Source organism: Melanerpes formicivorus, unplaced genomic scaffold, assembly GCF_026170545.1.
Source record: "Melanerpes formicivorus ecotype bairdi unplaced genomic scaffold, bMelFor1.0.p_v2 SCAF_1, whole genome shotgun sequence".
Lineage (NCBI taxonomy): Eukaryota > Metazoa > Chordata > Aves > Piciformes > Picidae > Melanerpes > Melanerpes formicivorus.
This window is the reverse complement of record NW_027142353.1, coordinates 31,525,211-31,545,849: the sequence shown is the minus strand read 5'-3', so window position 1 is coordinate 31,545,849 and position 20,639 is coordinate 31,525,211. Positions and strand designations below refer to the sequence as shown.

General features: G+C 51.0%; 1 protein-coding gene across 2 annotated transcripts in view; it reads left to right on the top strand.

Annotated features, from left to right (window-relative positions):
• FCHSD2 (FCH and double SH3 domains 2) overlaps positions 1–20,639 on the top strand; it is a 241,138-nt gene that overhangs the window by 189,356 nt on the left and 31,143 nt on the right. For both annotated transcript variants that reach the window (XM_068139183.1, XM_068139192.1), the window contains 2 exons: positions 2,729–2,845; positions 6,935–7,039. In XM_068139183.1, the coding sequence (XP_067995284.1) occupies positions 2,729–2,845; positions 6,935–7,039 (222 nt within the window). The remainder of the gene's footprint in view (positions 1–2,728; positions 2,846–6,934; positions 7,040–20,639) is intronic.

The window sequence follows — 20,639 nt, the reverse complement described above, 5'->3', positions numbered from 1 at the left end:
GCAGAACTTGTTCCTCACATCCAATCTAAATCTGCTCTGCTCCAGTTTGAAGCCTTTGCCTCTTGACCTGTCCCTGCAGACCTTTGCAAACAGTCACTCTCCATCCTTCTTGTAGCCCTCCTCAGGTACTGGCAGGCTGCTCTTAGGTCTCCCCAGAGCCTTCTCTTTTCCAGGCTGAACACCCCCAGCTCCCTCAGCCTGGCCTCAGAGCAGAGCTGCTCCAACCCCCTTGCTTGCTGCTGCTCCTCTCTGCTTACACATTCCTTCACAGCCTTCTTCAGTGTCATCACCTTCGTCCACCACAGGTTGGGCAAAGCCCCTCCAAGCCCTCCCAGCTCCATTTGCTCAGGAAGCTGATGGGTTTGAAACATTTCTCCTTTTCAGCCAAGTATTCAAACTGTGCATTTCCACCACCTTCTCTGGTCTTGCCCACGTTCAGAGTCCCTGGTTTCAGCTTCTTCTCCTGGAGACTACCTTTTGGCTTTTATTTTCAGTAGGAATGGAATGGAATGGAATGGAATGGAATGGAATGGAATAGAATAGAATAGAGTAGAATAGAATAGAATAGAATAGAATAGAATAGAATAGAATAGACCAGGTTGGAAGAGACCTTTGAGATCATCAAATCCAACCTATCATCCAACACTTATCTAATCAACTAACCCATGGCACCAAGCACCCCATCCAGTCTCTTCCTGAACACCTCCAGTGATGGTGACTCCACCACCTCCCTGGGCAGCCCATTCCAATGGGCAATCACTCTTTCTATGAAGAACTTCTTCCTAACATTCCTAGTTTCTCTCTAGCTCCTTTTTTATTCCCCCTTTTTTTCCCCTATTGGTTATTTTTAGACCTTTAAGCAAGGGTGACATCTTCCTGGGGACAATGCTGCTTTATGAGTAACTAATCCAACCACACTGATCCAACAACCATCCATTCCTTTTTTCTTTTAGTATGCCCTGAGGAGTTGACCACAAGGTTTGCATTCATTTTCCTGGTCAAGTGCTCTTGATAAAGAGATTAAAACCAGCAAACACACTTGGGAGAAGGTTATCAAGTGACTAAAAAGGAGTCTGAATTCTTTCTTGATGAAAATAAGTTGCTGAGTTAGGGGCAAGACCAATGGGAAGGTTGAAGGTTCCTTGGGAGATGTTTTGTAGAGGAGAGGCAATGTCAAACAATTCCACTTGGATTTGCAGCTGGAAGCTGTGGAAGAAGCTGGACAAAAATGCTTACTCCAGCAAGCTGGGATAAAACTGAGCTCAAATCACAGAATGACAGAACCACAGCATGGTGAGGTTGGAAGGGACCTCTGGAGATCATCCAGTCAGGGGCACCCATAGCAGCTTGCCCAGGATCACAATGGCCAGGTGGAGTCGGAAGCTCCTTCCAGAGAAGGAGACTCCACAACCTCTCTGGGCAGCCTGCTGCAGGCACCCTCAAAGTCAAGAAGTTTTTCCTTCTGTCTGTGCTGTTGTAAAACAGAGAAGGTTTGGAGACTTACCCTCCAGAGCTCTTGTGTCTGAGACAAGGGTGTTTCATCTGTGGAATGAATGCTTATAGTACAACAGAGTCACAGAATGGGTTGGATAGGACCTTAAAGATCATCTATGTAATGGGTTGGGGCAGGCCCCCTCCCCACCACGCGCAGAAATAACGACTCAGACAAACAGATTGCAAAGGTGATGAAAAGTTTAAATAGAACGGTGAGTGCGTGCAGGAAAAAAAAAAAAACAAAAAATACAGTGACAAGAGAGAGAAACCCAAAAACAGACCCAGAGAAACCCATCCCTACCTGAGGGTACACCCAAGACCCTCAGGGCTCCTTCTTCCCCCTCCCACTGCTAGGCTAGTCTCAGCTGGCCAGATCTGAGACTGCCCATCCCCCCGTGGCCTTGGGCCTAGCCAGGCCCAAAGCCAGGAGATCTCTCCCCCATGTTACCGGCTGATGGAGGAGGAAGAAAAGAGGAAGTGCCAGACCCCGCCGTGAAACTTATAGTGGTGCAAGGGATCATGGTAGGAAATAACCTAATTTCCTGTGTCCACCCACTGGGCTGGACTTCTGGACACAGGAAACACCCCTGTAGCAGAGGGCAGCCAGCCCAAACTACGACAATCTAGTTCCAACCCCCTGCCATGGGCAGGGACACCTCCTACCAGACCACACTGCTCAAGGTTCTGTCTGACTTGGCCCTGAACATTTCCAAGACTGGAGCCTCCACAACTGCCCTGGACAGCCTGCTCCAGGGCTCCAGCACCCTCACAGCAAGGAAGCTTCTGCTCAAGTTTAGCTGGAACTTGCTGTGTTCATAGTTTGTGCCCTTTGTTGTTGAATCTTTCTGGGGTTTGGTACCACCACAGAGTTCCTAAGGAAGGGATTTCTTGAATCTTTCTTGGGTTTGATGCCACCACAGAGTTCATAAGGAAGGGATTTGATGAATCTTTCTTTGGTTTGGTACCTCCAAGGAGTAGGTAAGGAAAGGTCTTGGTGAATCTCACTTGGGTTTGGTACCACCTCAGAGTTCATCAGGAAGGGACTTGGTGAATCTCTCTTGGGTTTGGTGCCACCCCAGAGTTCATGAGGAAGGGACTTGGTGGGTCGTTCTTCTTTTGCATGAAACAAGATCCTGGGCTGATAAGTACAATAGGAAGTTCTCCTGTAACTAAAGCTCTCCAGAGGTGGCTCCAGGTCCATGCCCTTGCCTCATGCTCCTGTTCTGTCTTGCAGAGCCGACAGCTGGAGTCAGAAACCGGCACGACGGAAGAGCACAGCCTCAACAAGGAGGCTCGGAAGTGGGCGACCCGCGTGGCCCGGGAGCACAAAAACATCATCCACACTCAGAGGGTAGGTGAGGAAAACGTTGGGCTACAGATTTCTGTCTGTTCCACCTCCCCACAGCATGAAAGAGGAGCTGTTGCCAGCACAAAGGAATTATTTTTGTCCTGGTACCTCTTGGGGCAACCTGCCAGTGGTATCTTGTCCACATTCAGACTGCCAGCTTGACAGCTTCTCCGGCTTTTTGGGGTCATAGAATGGCTTGGGTTGGAAGGGAACTTAAAGATTATCTAGTTCCTACCACTTTGCCATAGGCAGGGACACCTCCCACTAGCCCAGGTTGCTCAAAGCCTCATCCAGCCTGGTCTTCAACAGTTCCGGGGATGAGGCATCCACGACCTCCCTGGGCAACCTGCTCCAGTGTCTCACCACCCTCACTCTAAAGAATTCCTTCCTAATGTCCAATCTAAATCTACCCTTCTCTAGTTTAAAACTATTGCCCTTTGGCCTATCACCATAACTCTTGTAAAAAGTCCCTCCCCACCTCTCCTGTAGGTACTTGGATTGGACCATTACACTCTGTGCTGGGTTAGGAACTGGCTGGAGGCTGAGCCCAGAGAGTGGTGGTGAATGGTGCCACATCCAGCTGGCAGCCAGGCACTAGTGGTGTGCCCCAGGGATCAGTGCTGGGCCCTGTGCTCTTTAACATCTTCATTGATGATCTGGATGAGGGGGTCGAGTCAGTCATCAGCAAGTTTGCAGATGACACCAAGTTAGGGGCAGATGTTAGTCAGTTAGAGGGTGGAAAGGCTCTGCAGAGGGACCTCGACCGACTGGACAGATGGGCAGAGGCCAACAGGATGGCATTCAACAAGTCCAAGTGCTGAGTGCTGCACTTTGGCCACAGCAACCCCATGCAGAGCAGAGCTACAGGCTGGGGTCAGAGTGGCTGGAGAGCTGCCAAACAGAGAGGGACCTGGGGGTGCTGATCGACAGCCGCCTGAACATGAGCCAGCAGTGTGCCCAGGTGGCCAAGAGGGCCAATGGCATCCTGGCCTGCATTAGGAATAGTGTGGCCAGCAGGAGCAGGGAAGTCATTGTGCCCCTGTACTCTTCATTGGTTAGGCCACACCTTGAGTCCTGTGTCCAGTTCTGGGCCCCTCAGTTTAAGAAGGACACTGAGACACTTGAAGGTGTCCGGAAAAGGGCAACAAGGCTGGGGAGAGGCCTTGAGCACAGCCCTGTGAGGAGAGGCTGAGGGAGCTGGGATTGTTTAGCCTGGAGAAGAGGAGGCTCAGGGGAGACCTCATTGCCCTCTACAACTACCTGAAAGGTGGTTGTAGCCAGGAAGGGGTTGGTGTCTTCTCCCAGGCAAGCAGCACCAGAACAAGAGGACACAGGAGGTTTAGACTCAAGGTGAGGAGGAAGTTCTTCACCAAGCGAGTCATTCGTCATTGGAATGTGCTGCCCAAGGAGGTGGTGGAGTCACCATCCCTGGAGGTGTTCAAGGGGAGATTGTACGTGGCACTTGGTGCCATGGTCTAGTCATGGGGTCTGTGTTGATAGGTTGGACTCAATGATCCTCGAGGTCCTTTCCAACTTAAGTTATACTGTGATACTGTGATACTGGAGGGCTGCTCTAAGGTCTTCCCTTTTAAAGAACCTTCTCTTCTCCAGGCTGAACAGCCCCAGCTCCCTCAGCCTGCCCTCCCAGGGGAGGTGCTCCAACCCTCTGATCATCTTTGTGGCCCTCCTGTGGACTCTCTCCAATGGATTCATGTCCTCAATATGTTTTGGTATTCCCATATAAATCTTTACTGCAGGTAACTCACAGACCTGCCTATACTCTTCACAGCACACTTCTGTTCCAGCTGGAGTGTCAGGGATTCTGTTAGCTCCTATAGATCACCTGGATATTACCTATAGAAAGGAAGCCATTCAGTCAGCCCTGGAAGAATTCAGGACCAGGCTGGATGAGATTTTTAGCAAGCTGGTCTAGAGGGAGGTGTCCCTGCCCATGACAAGGGGTTTGGAACTCGATGGTGCCTTCCAGGGCGGTTGCAACTATATGATCTTTAAGGTCCCTTCTAAACCAAACCAAAATCAAGGATCTACATGTATGGCTCAACAGAGAGGAACCCATGTTGAGGGTTTGGGCCACTAGGTGAGTGATGGAGGCTCTCTATGAACCCCTCTGCATCCCAAAGGGAAGAGAAAGGGAATAAGGGAGAGAGGCTGATGGGTTGGGAAAGAAACTAAACCAGCTGGGATGGAAGTAAGAACAATGAAATGAAAAAGATCCAAGCTAGTATGGAACCCAGTCCCTGATGTCAGTGATCTCTCCATCAGCACTGATGCTGTGGGCAGGCTCTGGAGAAGTCCCAGTCTGGACTCAGCAGCAGATGGGAACTGGATTCAGGAACTGGTTTCAAGAACTGGATTATGGAATGCAGGGATTGGGATCAAAGGCAGAACAGAAAGAGTCCTCCTTTGGACACTGACCATTGAAAAAGGGTCTTGACAACTTAAAGAATCATAGAGATGTTTTCATAAGAAGATACTTTTAGGATCATAAAGTCTGACCATTAACCCAGCACTGTCAGGTCACCACTAAATCATAGCCCTCAGCACCACATCTACACAGAGTTTAAATCCCTGCAGGGATGGAGACTCCACCACTGCCCTGGGCAGCCTGAACAACCCTTGACAACCCTTTCAGTGGGGAAATTGTTCCTCATGTCCAACCTGAACCTCTCCTGGTGCAACTTGTTCTATCCCTTACTCCTGGGCAGAAGAGCCCAGCCCCCACCTCACTTCAGCCTCCTTTCAGTAAGTTTTAGAGAGCCAGAAGGTCTCCCCTCAGCCTCCTCAGTTCCCTCAGCTGCTCCTCACAAGATTATTCACCAGCTCCATTGCCCTTCTCTGAACCTGCTTCAGCCCCTCATTAATCTATACAACTTTATGAAAGGAGGTTGCAGTGAGGTGGGGGTTGGTCTCCTCTCTCTAATTTCTGGGCCCCACAGTTTAGGAAGGATGTTGAGTTGCTGGAAGGTGCCCAGAGAAGGGCAACAAAGCTGGGGAGGGGTCTGGAGCACAGCCCTGTGAGGATAGGCTGAGGGAGCTGGGGTTGCTTAGCCTGGAGAAGAGGAGGCTCAGGGGAGACCTTCTTGCTGTCTACAACTCCCTGAAGGGAGGTTGTAGCCAGGAAGGGGTTGGTCTCTTCTCCCAAGCAACCAGCACCAGAACAGGAGGACACAGTCTCAAGCTGCACCAGGGGAGGTTTAGGCTCAAGGTGAGGAAGAAATTCTTCCCAGAAAGAGAGATTGGCCATGGGAGTGTGCTGCCCAGGGAGGTGGTGGAGTCACCATCACTGCAAGTGTTTAAGAAGAGAGTGGATGAGGCACTTGGTGCCATGGTTTAGTTGATTAGATGGTGTTGGGTGATAGGTTGGATTCAATGATCTCAAAGATCTTTCCCAAACTGGTTAATTCTGTAATTTCAGGTGATAAAAGGAGAGGAAATGGCCTGAAATTGTGCCAGGGGAGGGTTAGGTTGGAGGTTGGGAGAAAACTCTTTGCTGCAGAGGAGGTCAGGGATTGGAACAAGCTACCCAGGGAGCTGGTGGATTCACCATGCCTGGAGGTGTTCAGGAAACCTGTGGAGATGGCACCTGGGGACATGGTTTAGTGGCTGTGGTGGGGTTGGGTTGAAGGCTGGACTCGATCTTGGAAGTCTTTTCCAATTGAAACAATTCACAGTATCACTAAGGTTGGAAGAGACCTCAAAGATCATCGAGTCCAACCTGTCACCACAGACCTCATGACTAGACCATGGCACCAAGTGCCACATCCAGTCCCCTCTTGAACACCTCCAGGGATGGTGACTCCACCACCTCCCTGGGCAGCACATCCCAATGGCTAACAACTCTCTCAGTGAAGGACTTTCTCCTCACCTCCAGCCTAAACTTCCCTTGGCACAGCTTGAGACTGTGTCCTCTTGTTCCAGTGTTGGTTGCCTGCAAGAAGAGACCAACCTCCACCTGGCTACAACCACCAGTAGTTTTCCACCCATAGGATTCTTTGATCCTGTGACTATTCATCCTGGAAATGAATTTGTAGCATTTACTGCACCTGAGGAGTGTTTTCTTCTTCCTGACAGACACTTGAAGAGCTGGAATGCCATGGACCTGTGATGTCTGAGCAAACCAGAGCAGAACTGGAGCAGAAAATAGATGAAGCCAGAGAGAGCATTCGCAAGGCTGAGGTAAGAGGGAAATTGCTTTTGGCACTCTCAGCTTCTTGCCACTGAAGGATTGATTTTGTCACAGCTACTTCTGTGGCAATGGAAGCTTTTTAGCATCCAAAAATCAGGGGTTCTTTTTTTTTTCCTTTCCTTTGATTTGGTACTTCTCAAATCACTGAATCAACTTAATGAAAAGCGTGAGATTAGAAGAGCAATAATAAGGAAAAAAACCTCCTGATGAAGAGTGATTAAACTTGCTGCATTTTCAGCTGTTGTGCAAAGGTCAAGGGGCTTTAGGGGCTTTAAAGAGTGAAAGTGGGGGGGAAACCAACCTCAAGTTTACTGCTTTGCTTCTGCTCAAAGGAATTAATACCAGAAAATGGTGGTCACAGCTCTGTCGTCGCACTTTTGGGCTTCCAGAATCTGCTGCCACATGCTGAAGTGCTTTTCCTTCTGTTCTCTTGGGGTTTGCTGTCCACACTAATTTGTCATGTCAGTAGGGAAAGAGTTGAAATGTGGTGGAGTCACCATCCCTGGAGGTGTTCTAAAAGTTGAGTTGCTGAAAGGTGTCCAGAGAAGGGCAACAAAGCTGGGGAGGGGTCTGGAGCACAGCCCTGTGAGGAGAGGCTGAGGGAGCTGGGGTTGCTTAGCCTGGAGAAGAGGAGCCTCAGGGGAGACCTTATTGCTCTCTACATCTACCTGAAAGGAGGTTGTAGCCAGCTGGGGTTGGTCTCTTCTCCCAGGCAACCTGTGACAGAACAAGAGGACACAGTCTCAAGCTGTGCCAGGGGAGGTTTAGGCTGGATGTGAGGAGGAAGCTCTTCATAGAAAGAGAGACTGGCCATTGGGATGTGCTGCCCAGGGAGGTGGTGGAGTCACCATCACTGGAGGTGTTTAGGAAGAGACTGGATGGGGTGTTTGGTGCCATGGTTTAGTTGATGAGATGCTGTTGGATGATAGGTTGGACTTGATGATCTCAAAGGTCTTTTCCAACCTGAATAATCCTATTCCTATTCCTATTCCTATTCCTATTCCATTCTAATTCTATTCTACTCTACTCTAACTCAAGCAAGGGCAAATCTTCCCCTACATGTCCCTCTTTCTTTCTCTCAGTTACTGATAAGGTGTGCACTCCTATCTCCAAGGGCAAAGCACAGCTGTTCCAAAGCTATCCAAAAACAACCCATCTCCTACAGATCATCTGGTTCTAATCCCCCTGCCATGGGCAGGGACACCTCCCACCAGCCCAGGTTGCTCAAGTCCTCCTCCAACCTGGCCTTGAACAGCTCCAGGGAGGAGGCATCCACAGCCTCCCTGGGCAACCTGTTCCAGTGTCTCCCCACCCTCACTGCAAAGAATTTCTTCCTCATCTCCAGTCTCAATCTCCCCTTTCCAGCTTCAATCCATTCCCTCTCATCCTGTCACTCTAAGCCCTTATCAGAAGTCCCTCTCCAGCTCTCCTGTAAGCCCCTTCAGGTACTGGAAGGGGCTTACAATAAGGCCTCCCTGGAGCCTCCTCTTTTCATGGCTGAACAGCCCCAACTCTCTCAGCCTGTCCCCATAGGGGAGGTTCTCCAGCCCTCTGATCATCTTCATGGCCTCCTCTGGACTTAGTCCAACAGCTCCATGTCCTCCTTGTGCTGGGGGAGCACTGGAGGCAGTGCTGCAGGTGGGGTCTCAGCAGAGCAGAGGGGCAGAATCCCCTGACCAGAGAGATTCCTGAGCAATATTTTCTATCATATCCTTGAGCAATCTTTGTTTCTCTTCCTTTTTATACTCTGAGGGGCTTCTGGAAAGGTTGCAGAGCTCTATGAGACCAGCTGTGGGTTGAGAAAGACTCAGGAAGTGCCAAACTAGCTCCATACTTGACTGCCACTGTTGGGTGGGTAGAAGTCAACTGTTTTCCTGGCCAGTGATTCAAATAAGCTTCTTGCAGGCAAGAGGAACTCATTTATTAGTTTTCAGCTGAGTGAATTGCTTAATTAAAACTGTAGAGCAAGAGTAATTGTTGCAGTGAAGTGCTTCTCCTGCTGCTTAGATGTTCAGAGGAGCTGCTTGAATTAAGGATGTGCTTCACAGTTCAAGAGGTTAGAAAATTCAGAGTGAAAATATTCCTGCTGCTGGTGTGGTTGGGCTCTCATTTGAAACCAAACCCAAAGCGTTTCAAAGGCATGAAGCTTTTCTTTGGAGTTATTAATTCCATGGAATCACAGAATGGTCTGGCTTGGAAGGGACCTCCAAAGGTCATCCAGTCCAACCCCTCCCTGCAGCCAGCAGGGACATCCTCAGCTAGCTCAGGTTGCCCAGAGCCCTGTCCAGCCTCACCTTGAATATCTCCAGGGATGGGACCTCAAACATCTCCCTGGGCAACCTATTCCAGTGTTCCACCACCCTCCCACAGATTGTTCTCCAAAGTAGTTGAGGATGTAAATGATTCACTATGCAAGGACAGAGAGCATGAGACTGGGAGAGAAAAGAACAGCAGCAAGGGATAAAATCAGGGCAGGGAGGTGCAGAGGAAAGGTTTTCAGGTGAGAACATTGTAAAAGCCACAGGTGAAATGAGTCTGGAACTGAAGTGTTTGTGGGCATTAGAAATCTGTAGTTATCACAGAATCATAGAATTGTGAGCTTCCTCTCCAGCCAGCCAGCTCTCTGGCCTGGCCAGGTCTCACAGCTGACAGCACAGCCTGGCAGGGCGTCACCACTTCTCCCAGTTTGGTGTCATCAGCAAACTGGCTGAGGCTCCACTCTGTCCCTTCAACCTGGGTATTGATGGATATGTTGAGCAAGACCAGGCCCAGTACTGACTCCTGGGGAGCACCTCTGGCCTCCAGCTAGGCCCTACACCATTGATCACAACCCTCTGAGCTCTGTCCTTCAGCCACTTCTTCACCCATTTCATCTGACCCACCCTCCCTACGCTTCCTTAGGAGGATGCTCTGGGAGCTAGTGTCAGAAGCCTTGCTGAAGCCAAGGTAGATGACATCCTCCCCCTCCCCCTCTCCCTTCCCCTCCCCCCCCCCTCTCCCTTCCCCTCTCCCTTCCCCTCCCCCTCCCCCTCTCCCTTCCCCTCCCCCTCCTCCTTTTCCTCCCCCTCCTCCTTTTCCTCCCCCTCCTCCTTTTCCTCCCCCTCCTCCTTTTCCTCCCCCTCCTCCTTTTCCTCCCCCTCCTCCTTTTCCTCCCCCTCCTCCTTTTCCTCCCCCTCCTCCTTTTCCTCCCCCTCCTCCTTTTCCTCCCCCTCCTCCTTTTCCTCCCCCTCCTCCTTTTCCTCCCCCTCCTCCTTTTCCTCCCCCTCCTCCTTTTCCTCCCCCTCCTCCTTTTCCTCCCCCTCCTCCTTTTCCTCCCCCTCCTCCTTTTCCTCCCCCTCCTCCTTTTCCTCCCCCTCCTCCTTTTCCTCCCCCTCCTCCTTTTCCTTCTCTTCCCCCTTTTCCTCCCCCTCCCCCTCTTCCTCCCTCTCCCTTCCCCCTCTTCCTCTCCCTCCCTTCCCTCTCCCCCTTCCCCATCCCCCTAACCCCTCTCCCTCTTCCTCTCCCTCTCTCTTCTTCTCCCTCTCCCTCATCTCCTCCATCATTTCTCCTTGATGAATCCATGTAGACCAGTCCCAATCACCTTTTCATTCTTTTATTTTGCCTTTTAACCCTTGGAGACAAAAATTTACTGATCTCCACTGATCTGTGGTACAGAAAGAAGAGCCAAGAAAAGTTGAAGCTATTTCCTTGGTTTCCCCAAACCTTCTTTAGAGTCTTCCAGTACCTGAAGGGGGCTACAAGAAGGATGGAGAGAGACTGCTCCCAAAGGCCTGCAGGGACAGGACAAGAAGCAATGGCTTCAAGCTAGAGCAGAGGAGATTTAGATTGGATGTGAGGAACAAGTTCTGCATCATGAGGCTGCCCAGGGAGGTGGTTGTGGCCCCATGCCTGGAGATATTCAAGGTGAGGCTGGATAGGGCTCTGGGCAACCTGAGCTAGTTTAGGATGTCCCTGCTGAGTGCAGAGGGGTTTGGACCTTTGGAGATCCCTTCCAACCCAGAGCATTCTATGATTCTCTGATTCTTTCAGCTTGCTGTTGGGTTAATTGACTTCTTCCTCTCATCTGATTTAGTCTCTATCACACTAAATACTCTGATGGCCCAGTGTGAGGCTCACCAAGCAGCATAGTTGGGTCCCAGGGCTGACATCATCTTCTCTCAATGATGGTGGAAGATTTCCCTCTGGTACTCAGGTCTGTACTGCAGGAAAGTCTTGGGACCTCCACAGCAATTAATCCTATTTCCACTTAATTAGAAGGGGCTGCATTTTGTCTCATCATTAGGCTATCTACAGCTCTCAGGAGAGTGTTTGTAGCAGATCAGATTTGATTAAGACTCATTATGGTGTAGTTTCCTTCGTTTGATGAGCTCAGAAGCACAGGTCCAGCTTTAATTGTCAGTGGAGGGCTGTCTTCTCCCTCCCCCCCCACCTCCTCTGCTTTGGCTGTAAATATTTATTCCTCTGCTGTGCTAAAAGTTGTCTTTGGCTGAGCTCCTCTTCTGTCTTCAGGGAGACTTGGACAGACTGAGAGCTGGGCAGAGAGGAGCCTCATGAGGTTCAGCAAGGAGAAGTGCAGAGTCCTGCAGCTGGGAAGGAAGAATAAACTGCAGCAGGACAGGCTGGGAGGTGATCTGCTGGAGAGCAGCCCTGTGCAGAAGGACCTGGGAGTCCTGGTGGGCACCAAGTTCTGCATGGGCCAGCAATGTGCCCTGGTGGCCAAGAAGGCCAATGGGATCCTGGGATCCTGCATTCAGCAGAGTGTGGCCAGCAGATCCAGGGAGGTTCTCCTCCCCCTCCACTCTGCCCTGCTGAGACCTCACCTGGAATATTGCATCCAGTTCTGGGCTCCCCAGTTCAGGAGGGATCTGCTGGAGAGAGTCCAAGGGAGGGCTACCAGGATGCTGAAGGGACCTGGAGCACTGCCTGGTGAGGAGAGGCTGAGAGCCCTGGGGGTGGTTAGTCTGGAGAGGAGAAGGCTGAGAGGGGATTTATAAATGTCTATCAATATCTGAGGGCTGGGGGTGAGGAGGGAGGGGACAGGCTCTGCTCAGTTGCACCCTGGGATAGGACAAGGGGCAATGGATGGAAACTGCAGCACAGGAGGTTCCACCTCAACATGAGGAGGAACTTCTTCACTGGGAGGGTCACAGAGCTCTGGAACAGGCTGCCCAGAGAGGTTGTGGAGTCTCCTTCTCTGGAGACTTTCAAGCCCCATCTGGATGTGTTCCTGTGTGACCTGTGCTGGATTCTATGCTCCTGCTCTGGCAGGGGGGTTGGACCTGATGATGTTTGGAGGTCCCTTCCAACCCCCAACATCCTGTAATCTGTGAATGGTGATGCTACTGCAGTCAGGCAGACCTGGCTGTGTCTCAGCCTCCTGCTCTTTGTGTCTTCTTGCACTTGAACCTCTCAGCTGCAGGAGTGGTGTCATGCTCTGCTCATATGCACTGTGAAACAAGCTCATTCCTTCTGCTCAGGAAAGTGGAATGAGGTTACCAACCTCCCATCCCCCTCAAAAAAGAAGTTGAATTTCTCAAATGTCACTTGCTGCCATTTGTGGATTTGCTCAGGAAGCACATGCTTGGCAAAGCTCTGCTAAGTAAGCAGATGCCTGCTTGATAGGAGCTCTGCAGGAGGTTTAGGCCTTTCCAGCCAGGCAGAATGAGGACTGGCCTGGAAAAATGTCACCAGTGTCCACAGAGCAGGAGAATTGAACTCTTCTTGGTGACAAGCAGCTTAGTGAGGGAACAGAATCACAGAATCACAAAAAGGTTTGGGTTGGAGTGGTCTTGAAGATCGTGGATGCCTCCTCCCTGGAGGTATCCAAGGCCAGGTTGGAGGAAGCCTTGAGCAACCTGAGCTAGTGGAAGGTGTCCCTGCCCATGACAAAGGGTTTGGAACTAGATGGTGCCTTCCAACCCAAACCATTCTATGATTGTATGCCATGGTGTAGTAGAAGCTCTAGTAGAGTTGGATGATGGTTGGATTTGATGATCTTGAAGGCCTTTCCCACAGAATCATTAAGGTGGAAAACACTTATAAGATCATCAAGTTGTACAATCAACCCAACACCACCATGCCCACTAAGCAGTAATCATCTAGTTCCAGCCCCCTGCCATGGACAGGGACATAATCAACTAGACCAGGTTGCTCAAGGCCTCATCCAACCTGCCTTTGACATCCAAGGTTGGAGCTTACACAGCTGCCCTGGGCAACCTGTTCCAGTGCCTCACCACCCTCCTGGGGAAGAATTTCTTCCTCATATCTCATCTCAGTCTGGCTTTTTCCAGTTTGAAGCCATCACCATTCATCCTGTCACTACAGGACTTTGTAGACAGTCCCTCTCCAGCTTTCCAGTAGCCCCCCTTCAGAAGTCCAGCTGCTGCTCAGCCTGTTGTCTCTGGATGATTCACAACATGGTTTGCTATGTGAAGACCCAGGCTTCATTACCAGCATAGACTCACAGAGTGGGTTGGGTTGAAGGGACCTTCAAAAGTCATCCAGTCCAAACCCCCCCCGCAGTCAGCAGGGACATCCTCAGCTAGATCAGGTTGCCCAGAGCCCTCACCAGCCTCACCTTGAATATCTCCAGGCATGGGGCCCCAACCACCTCCCTGGGCAACCTGTTCCAGTGTTCCACCACCCTCATGGTAAAGAACTTGTTCCTTACATCCAATCTAAATCTGATCTGGCTGGTTTGAAACCATTGCCTCTTGTCCTGTCCCTGCAGACCGTTGGGAATGGTCTCTCTCCATCCTTCTCATAGGCCCCCTTCAGGTACTGGCAGGCTGCTCTTAGGTCTCCCCAGAGCCTTCTCTTCTCCAGGCTGAACACCCCCAGCTCCCTCAGCCTGGCCTCAGAGCAGAGCTGCTCCAACCCCCTGAGCATTTCCCTGGCCCTCCTCTGGACCTGCTCCAGCAGCTCCAGGTCCTTCCTGTGCTGAGGGCTCCAGACCTGCACACAGCACTCCAGGTGAGGTCTCCCCAGAGCAGAGCAAAGTGGCAGAATCACCTCTCTGGCTCTGCTGCCAGTGCTGCTTTGGCTGCAGCCCAGGCTGCCCTTGGCCTTCTGTGCTGCAAGCTCACACTGCCTGCTCCTGGCCAGCTTCTCCCCCCCCAGCACCCCCAAGGCCTTTTCCTCAGTGCTGCTTTCCATCCCCTGCACTTGTTGCACCTTCCACTAGTTGCAGGTGACCCTGCTGACTGCAGGGGGATTGGACTGGATGACCTTGGAACATCCCTTCCAACCCAAACTGGCAACTTCCATTCAATCCCAGTATCCCTTCTGAAACCCCACAAACTGCTCCCATCCCAGCCTTATCTACTCCCCACCTCCTTCCCCCACCCTCACCCCCAGCTGCCTTCTCTGTTTAGAAATCTTTTCATGTTTTCATATGCTTGAGCTTGGGAAAACTCATCTGGAGCTCCCTAGGTGGCCCCTCCTCCATTAAAAGCCTCACCTCTGCTTTCTTAACCTTGGCATTCACTCTTGAGTCCTCTTATCTGTGGCAGTCTCTTTTCCTTTCCCCTTCACTGCACCTCAGCCCTGGTGTTGGATTCAGCTCCACATGGAATATTTAGCATATAAATGAACTACCTCTGCTGCAAGAGCTGCAGGAACATAGGATCACTGATTCTCAGGGTTGGAAGGGACCTCAAGGATCAGCCAGTTCCAAGCCCCCTGCCATGGGCAGGGTCACCTCACACCAGAGCAGGTTGCCCAGAGCCACATCCAGCCTGGCCTTCAAAACCTCCAGGCATGAGGCTTCCATGAGGCAACCTGTGCCAGTGTCTCACCACCCTCATGGGGAAGAACTTCTTCCTCACATCCAATCTGTATCTTCCCACTTCTAGTTTTGCTCCATTCCCCCCAGTCCTATCCCTCCCTGACACCCTCAGAAGTCCCTCCCCAGCTTTCCTGTAGCCCCCTGCAGATACTAGAAGGCCACACGAAGGTCTCCTCAGAGCCTTCTCTTCTCCAGACTGCACAACCCCAACTCTCTCAGTCTGTCCTCGTAGGAGAGGAGCTCCAGCCCTCTGCTCACCCTCATGGGCATTCTCTGGACATGTTCCAGTACCTCCAGATCTTTTTTCTGCCGGGGGCTCCAGAACTGGTTGCAGTAATCCCACCCATCCTCAGGGATGCCTTGGAAAATGTCATCTATTAACTGGGGCCCTGGTTGATGCAGAAATAGTGTTGGGTTGTAGGTTGTTTCATCCCTGGCCAGGTCAGTGCTGGGACCAGTGCTGTTTCTATTCATCAATGACCTGGATGAGGGCAGAGAGGGCACTGCCAGCAAGTTTGCTGATGGCACCAAGCTGGGAGGAGTGGCTGGCACCCCCTCAGGCTGTGCTACCATCCAGCAAGACCTGGACAGGCTGGAAAGCTGGGCAGGGAGGAACTGAATGAAATACAACAAGGGCAAGGATAGAGTCTGGCTTCTGGGGAAGAGCAACTCCATGGACCATTGTGGGCTGGGGACTGACGAGAGGGACCTGGGGATCCTGGTGGACAGAAGGATGCCTGTGAGCCAGCAATGTGCCCTTGTGGCAAAGGAGGCCAGTGACATCTGGGGTGGATTAGAAGGAGAGTGGTGAGTGGGGCAGAGAGGTTCTCCTCCCCAACAACCTCCCTGAGCATGGACAAAGGGCTGTTTGGTTTCCTACAAGCCCTTTTCTTCTTGGGTACAGAGAGCAAGGGTGGAATGTGTTCTTGCTGCCTTGGATTTCCATGCCTTCCAAATGCAGTTGTTTATCTTCTGCAAGCTGTAGGTCTGAAGCTTTTCCTTAATTAAGCCTGGAACAGTAAATAAACAAAACTGTGTCTTCTTCCATGTAGAGCAACCAGAGGTATGTGAAGAAACAGATAAAGGGTTTAGGGGCTAAAAACCTTGGGAGTTGTTTTCCTTTCATCTTCTTAGAACCCACCATCAGCTAAAGCCAAAGAGCAGCTCAGAGAAGCAGGAACCACCCAGAAGACTGTAAACTTGGTGGGTGGCTGATGGCTTTGAAATCAGTGGTAAGATAGCATAGAATCACTGAGTGGCTCAGGTTGGAAGGGACCTCAGAGATCATCTACTGCAGTCTCCACACCATGCCCAGGGAACTAGCCTCAGCTGCTCAAGGCCTCATCCAGCCTGGCCTTGAACACCCCCAGGCAGAAGACATCCACAGCCTCCCTGGGCAGCCTGTTCCAGTGTCTCCCCACCCTCACTGTCAAGAATTTCCTCCTAATCCCCAGTCTCAATCTCCCCTTTCCAGCTTCAATCCATTCCCCCCATGTCCTATCACTCCAATCCCTTGTCAAAAGTCCCTCCCCGGCTCTCCTTCAGGTACTGGAAGGTAGCTCTAAGGTCTCCCTGGAGTCTTCTCTTCTCCAGATTGAACAACCTGAACCTCCTCTGGTGTAACTTGAGGCTGCTTCCTCTTGTCCTGTCTCTTCTTCAACTGGAATGCAAACGATCATGGAATGGTTTGGGTAGGAAGGGACCTTTCAAGGTCATCTGCTCCTACTCATCTTCAAGTAGAGCAGGTTGCTCAGAGCCACATCCAACCTGACTTGGAATGTCTCTAAGGATGGGACATCTCCCACCTCTCTGAACAAACCTGAAGTTTGCACACTCTCATTTTAAATCCATTTCATGCCCTGCTTCTAAAATTAGAGTAACTTCCCTGGCATCCTGGGCCAATGTTTCACCACTCTCATCAGATTTCTCTCTAAATCTAAATCTCCTGGGGGTTTTGGAATGTTTTTTTGCTTTAAACCCATCATCCCTTGTCCTGTCACAACAAACCCTGCTAAAACATTGTCCCCATTCACAGAATCACAGAGTGTTAGAGGCTGGTAGGGACCTCCAAAGATCATCCAGTCCAACCCCCTGCCAGAGCAGGAGCACCTAGGGCAGGTCACACAGGAACACATCCAGGGGGGTCTTGAGTATCTATAGAGACAGAGACTCCACAACCCCCCTAGGCAGCCTGTTCCAGTCTTCTGTCACACTCACAGGGAAAACAAATTTTTCCTCCTATTTCCATGGAACTTCCCATGCCTCAACTTCCACCCAGTGCCTCTTGTGCTGGCATTGGGCATCACCCAGCAGAGCCTGGCTCCAGCCTCATGGCACTCACCCTGCACATCTTTATCAACAGCAATGAGCTCACCTCTCAGGCTCCTCCTCTCCAAGCTACAGATTCCTCAGCTCCCTCAGGCTCTCCTCACAAGGAAGATGTTCCACTGCCTTCAGCATTTTCATGACTCTGTTCTGGACTCTTCCAAGCAGTTCCCTGAGGTTCTTCTTGAGCTGAGAGGCCCAGAACTGGACACAATATTCCAGGTGTGGCCTCACCAGGGCAGAGCAGAGGGGGAGGAGAACCTCTCTGGACCTACTGACCACAACGCTTCTAATCCACCCCAGGATGGCTTTGACCTTCTTGGCCACAGGAGCACATTGCTGGCTCATGGTCAACCTCCCATCCACCAGGACCCCCAGGTCCTTTTCCTCTTCACTGCTCTCCAGCAGCTCAATCCCCAACCTGTACTGCTCCCTGGGGCTGTTCTTTCCTATATAGCTTTCCCTGGGTGAGAAGTAGAAGAAAGGGCTCCTCCTGCCTGCTTTTTGCTGGGGTTTTGTTCCTTCCATGTAGGTAGGAAGCTGTTAACAACCCTGCTGTAATTATTTAGATAAAAATGAAAGATAAATGCTTGTAAACAGCACTCTGCATCTTTCAAGTGCAGGCCTGACCTAATCTCATTAAGAACTTTTATGGCTTGCCTGCAGTGGAATGAAATTCAAAACATTTGTGGCTTGGAAGAGGCATTTTGTTGAATATTCAGCTCACTGAGCGTGTAAATAAAGAGAGGGGGGAAGACCCTGGATTTCCTGAGCACCTTGAATTAAAAGCTCTGCTCTGACCTTTGGCAAGGAGACTCAAGGGTCTTGGAGCTGCTTGATTATTTGAGCTAACAAGTCTGTGCAAACAGCATGGGTGAGGGAGGGCAAGCACTCAGCAGCTACCGAAGTTTAGCGCTTGCCTGGAGTAAGGTTTCCTCCTGTTGCATAACTGAAGCTCATTGGGAATTGCATAAGGAGGTGAAGCAGCCAAACAACCAGACTGACCATGGCCTAGGCAGCTCTGGTTGGAGGCAGAGGGAAGGTTCTCATCATTTAATGTCAGAGTCACAGATAGCTTTGGGTTGGAAGGGAAGTTTCAAAGTCATCCAGTCCAACCCCCCCTGTAGTCAACAGGGACATCCCCAGCTACAGCAGGTTGCTCAGAGCCCTAAATCTCACCTGGAATGGTTCCAGGGATGGGCATCTCCCACCTCTGGGCAACCTGGGACAGGCTCTCACCACCCTCAGTGTCAAACATTTCTCCCTTCTCTCCAGTCTGAATCTCCCTCTTTGAGTTCCAAACCTTTCCCCCATGTCCTGTCACCACAGGCCCTGCTCAAAAGTCTCTCCCCAGCTTTCTTCTCAGTGATTTAAGCACCAAAACCCCACCAGAAGGTCTCCCTGGAGCCTTCTCTTCTCCAGGCTGAACAACCCCAACTCTCTCAGCCTGGCCTCATAGGAGAATGTAAAGACAAATCAGTGGACAGCTGCTTGACTCCCCAAGTGCGTAGGTATCTGCACATGGAGGCCCCTCAGCTCGTTAGCTTGATGATATGGGAAGCTTCTCATTAGCAAGCTGAAGTAGATAGCTTCCACTGAGACCTGCATTAAGTCAATCCATCAGAGCTCCACAAAACCCAATGCACAGATGATGTGGCTACCAGAACCAGCAACCCATCCCTGCCCTACCACTGGCACAAGTCAAACCCACAGGAGCCAATTCACTTTGACTTAGTTGTTCTCACACTACAGATGTCAAGGCTGGAGCTGTCCATGCTCCAACATGATGCTGGAAGCTGTAGGTACATTTGGATCTTCATCCAGACCAGTGCAGGGTGATGTAGAGCCACTCACCTGCCCTTCTTTCATAGCAGATGTGGTTAGAAAGTGCTTTTGTTCAAAATCTTACATCACAGAGTCATTTTGGGTGGAAAAGAGACAAAGATCATCAAGTCCAACCAGTCTCTAACCGTAGCAAGCCTGGTGCCAAACCACATCCCTCAGCACCACATCTCTGCATCTTTTAAACACCTCCAGGGGTGGGCATTCAACCACCTCCCTGGGCAGCCTGTGCCAGTGTCTCACCACCCTCATGGGGAAGAACTTCTTCCTCACATCCAATCTCAATCTACCCTCCTCCAGCTTGGATCCTTCATTCCCCCTAATCCTATCACTCCCTGACACCCCTCAAAAGTCCCTCCCCAGCTTTCCTGTAGCCCCCTGCAGATACTGCAAGGCCACAAGAAGATCCCTTCAGAGCCTTCTCTTCTCCAGACTGCACAACCCCAGCGCTCTCAGTCTGTCTCCATAGCAGAGCAGCTCCAGCCCTCTGCTCCTCCTCGTGGCCCTGCTCTGGACACCTTCCAGCACCTCCAGATCCTTCCTGGCACAGAGGCTCCAGAACTGGACACAGTGCTCCAGGTGTGGTCTCAGCAGAGTGGAGCAGAGGGGCAGAATCCCCTCCCTGGCCCTGCTGGCCACACTTCTCTTGCTGCAGCCCAGACTGTGGTTGGCTCTCTGGGCTGCAAGTGCTCCCTGCTGGCTCCTGTTGAGCTTCTCCTCCCCCAGCACGCCCAAGGCTTTTTCTTCAGGGCTGCTCTCCAGCCAGTCCCTGCCTAGCTTATATCAGTGCTTGGGATTGCCCTGACCCAGATGCAGAACCTCTTTGAACCTCATGAGGTTGGCTTGGGTACAGCTCTCTAGCCTTTCAAGGTGCCTCTGGACAGATCCCTTCCCTGCATACCTTCCCTCCCTTCCATACCTATAGATTGTTTTTTTCTTTGTGCTACCCTTCTCTGCTGACATCTGTGGCTTCAAAGTGTGGTTGCTGTTTAACCTGATAGAGCAAGAAACCCACTTCTCAGTGTGACAAGTGCTCCTCCACCAAACTTCCCCATAGAGGAGATTAATGATTAATTGAAATTGTCATCATTATTATTTCCACCTTCTTAGAGCTTTAAAGATACACAAACTAATAGAAGGAGAGGCAGAGTAACAGCTCAGTGAGAGGGGTTGATTCTCTTAGACCAATAAAGGGATAAAATGGTTTTTGCACTCACCCTGGAACTCAAAACTCCTCACACTTCTGATTCCAGCCCTTCTCATAGGTGCTGCTTGGGTAAATAATTACAGATTTGGGGGTTGGGGCTTTGGGCCATGCAGACTTAGAAAGTTTTCAGAAGGTGCTTGATGCTGCAGTTGAGTTCATAGATGCATAGAATGGGTTGGGTTGGAAGGAACCTTGAGTACTGTGTCCAGTTCCGGGCCCCTCAGTTTAAGAAGGACATTGAGACACTTGAATGTGTCCAGAGAAGGGCAACAAGGCTGGGGAGAGGCCTTGAGCACAGCCCTGTGAGGAGAGGCTGAGGGAGCTGGGGTTGTTTAGCCTGGAGAAGAGGAGGCTCAGGGGAGACCTCATTGCTGTCTACAACTACCTGAAGGGAGGTTGTAGCCAGGAAGGGGTTGGTCTCTTCTCTCAG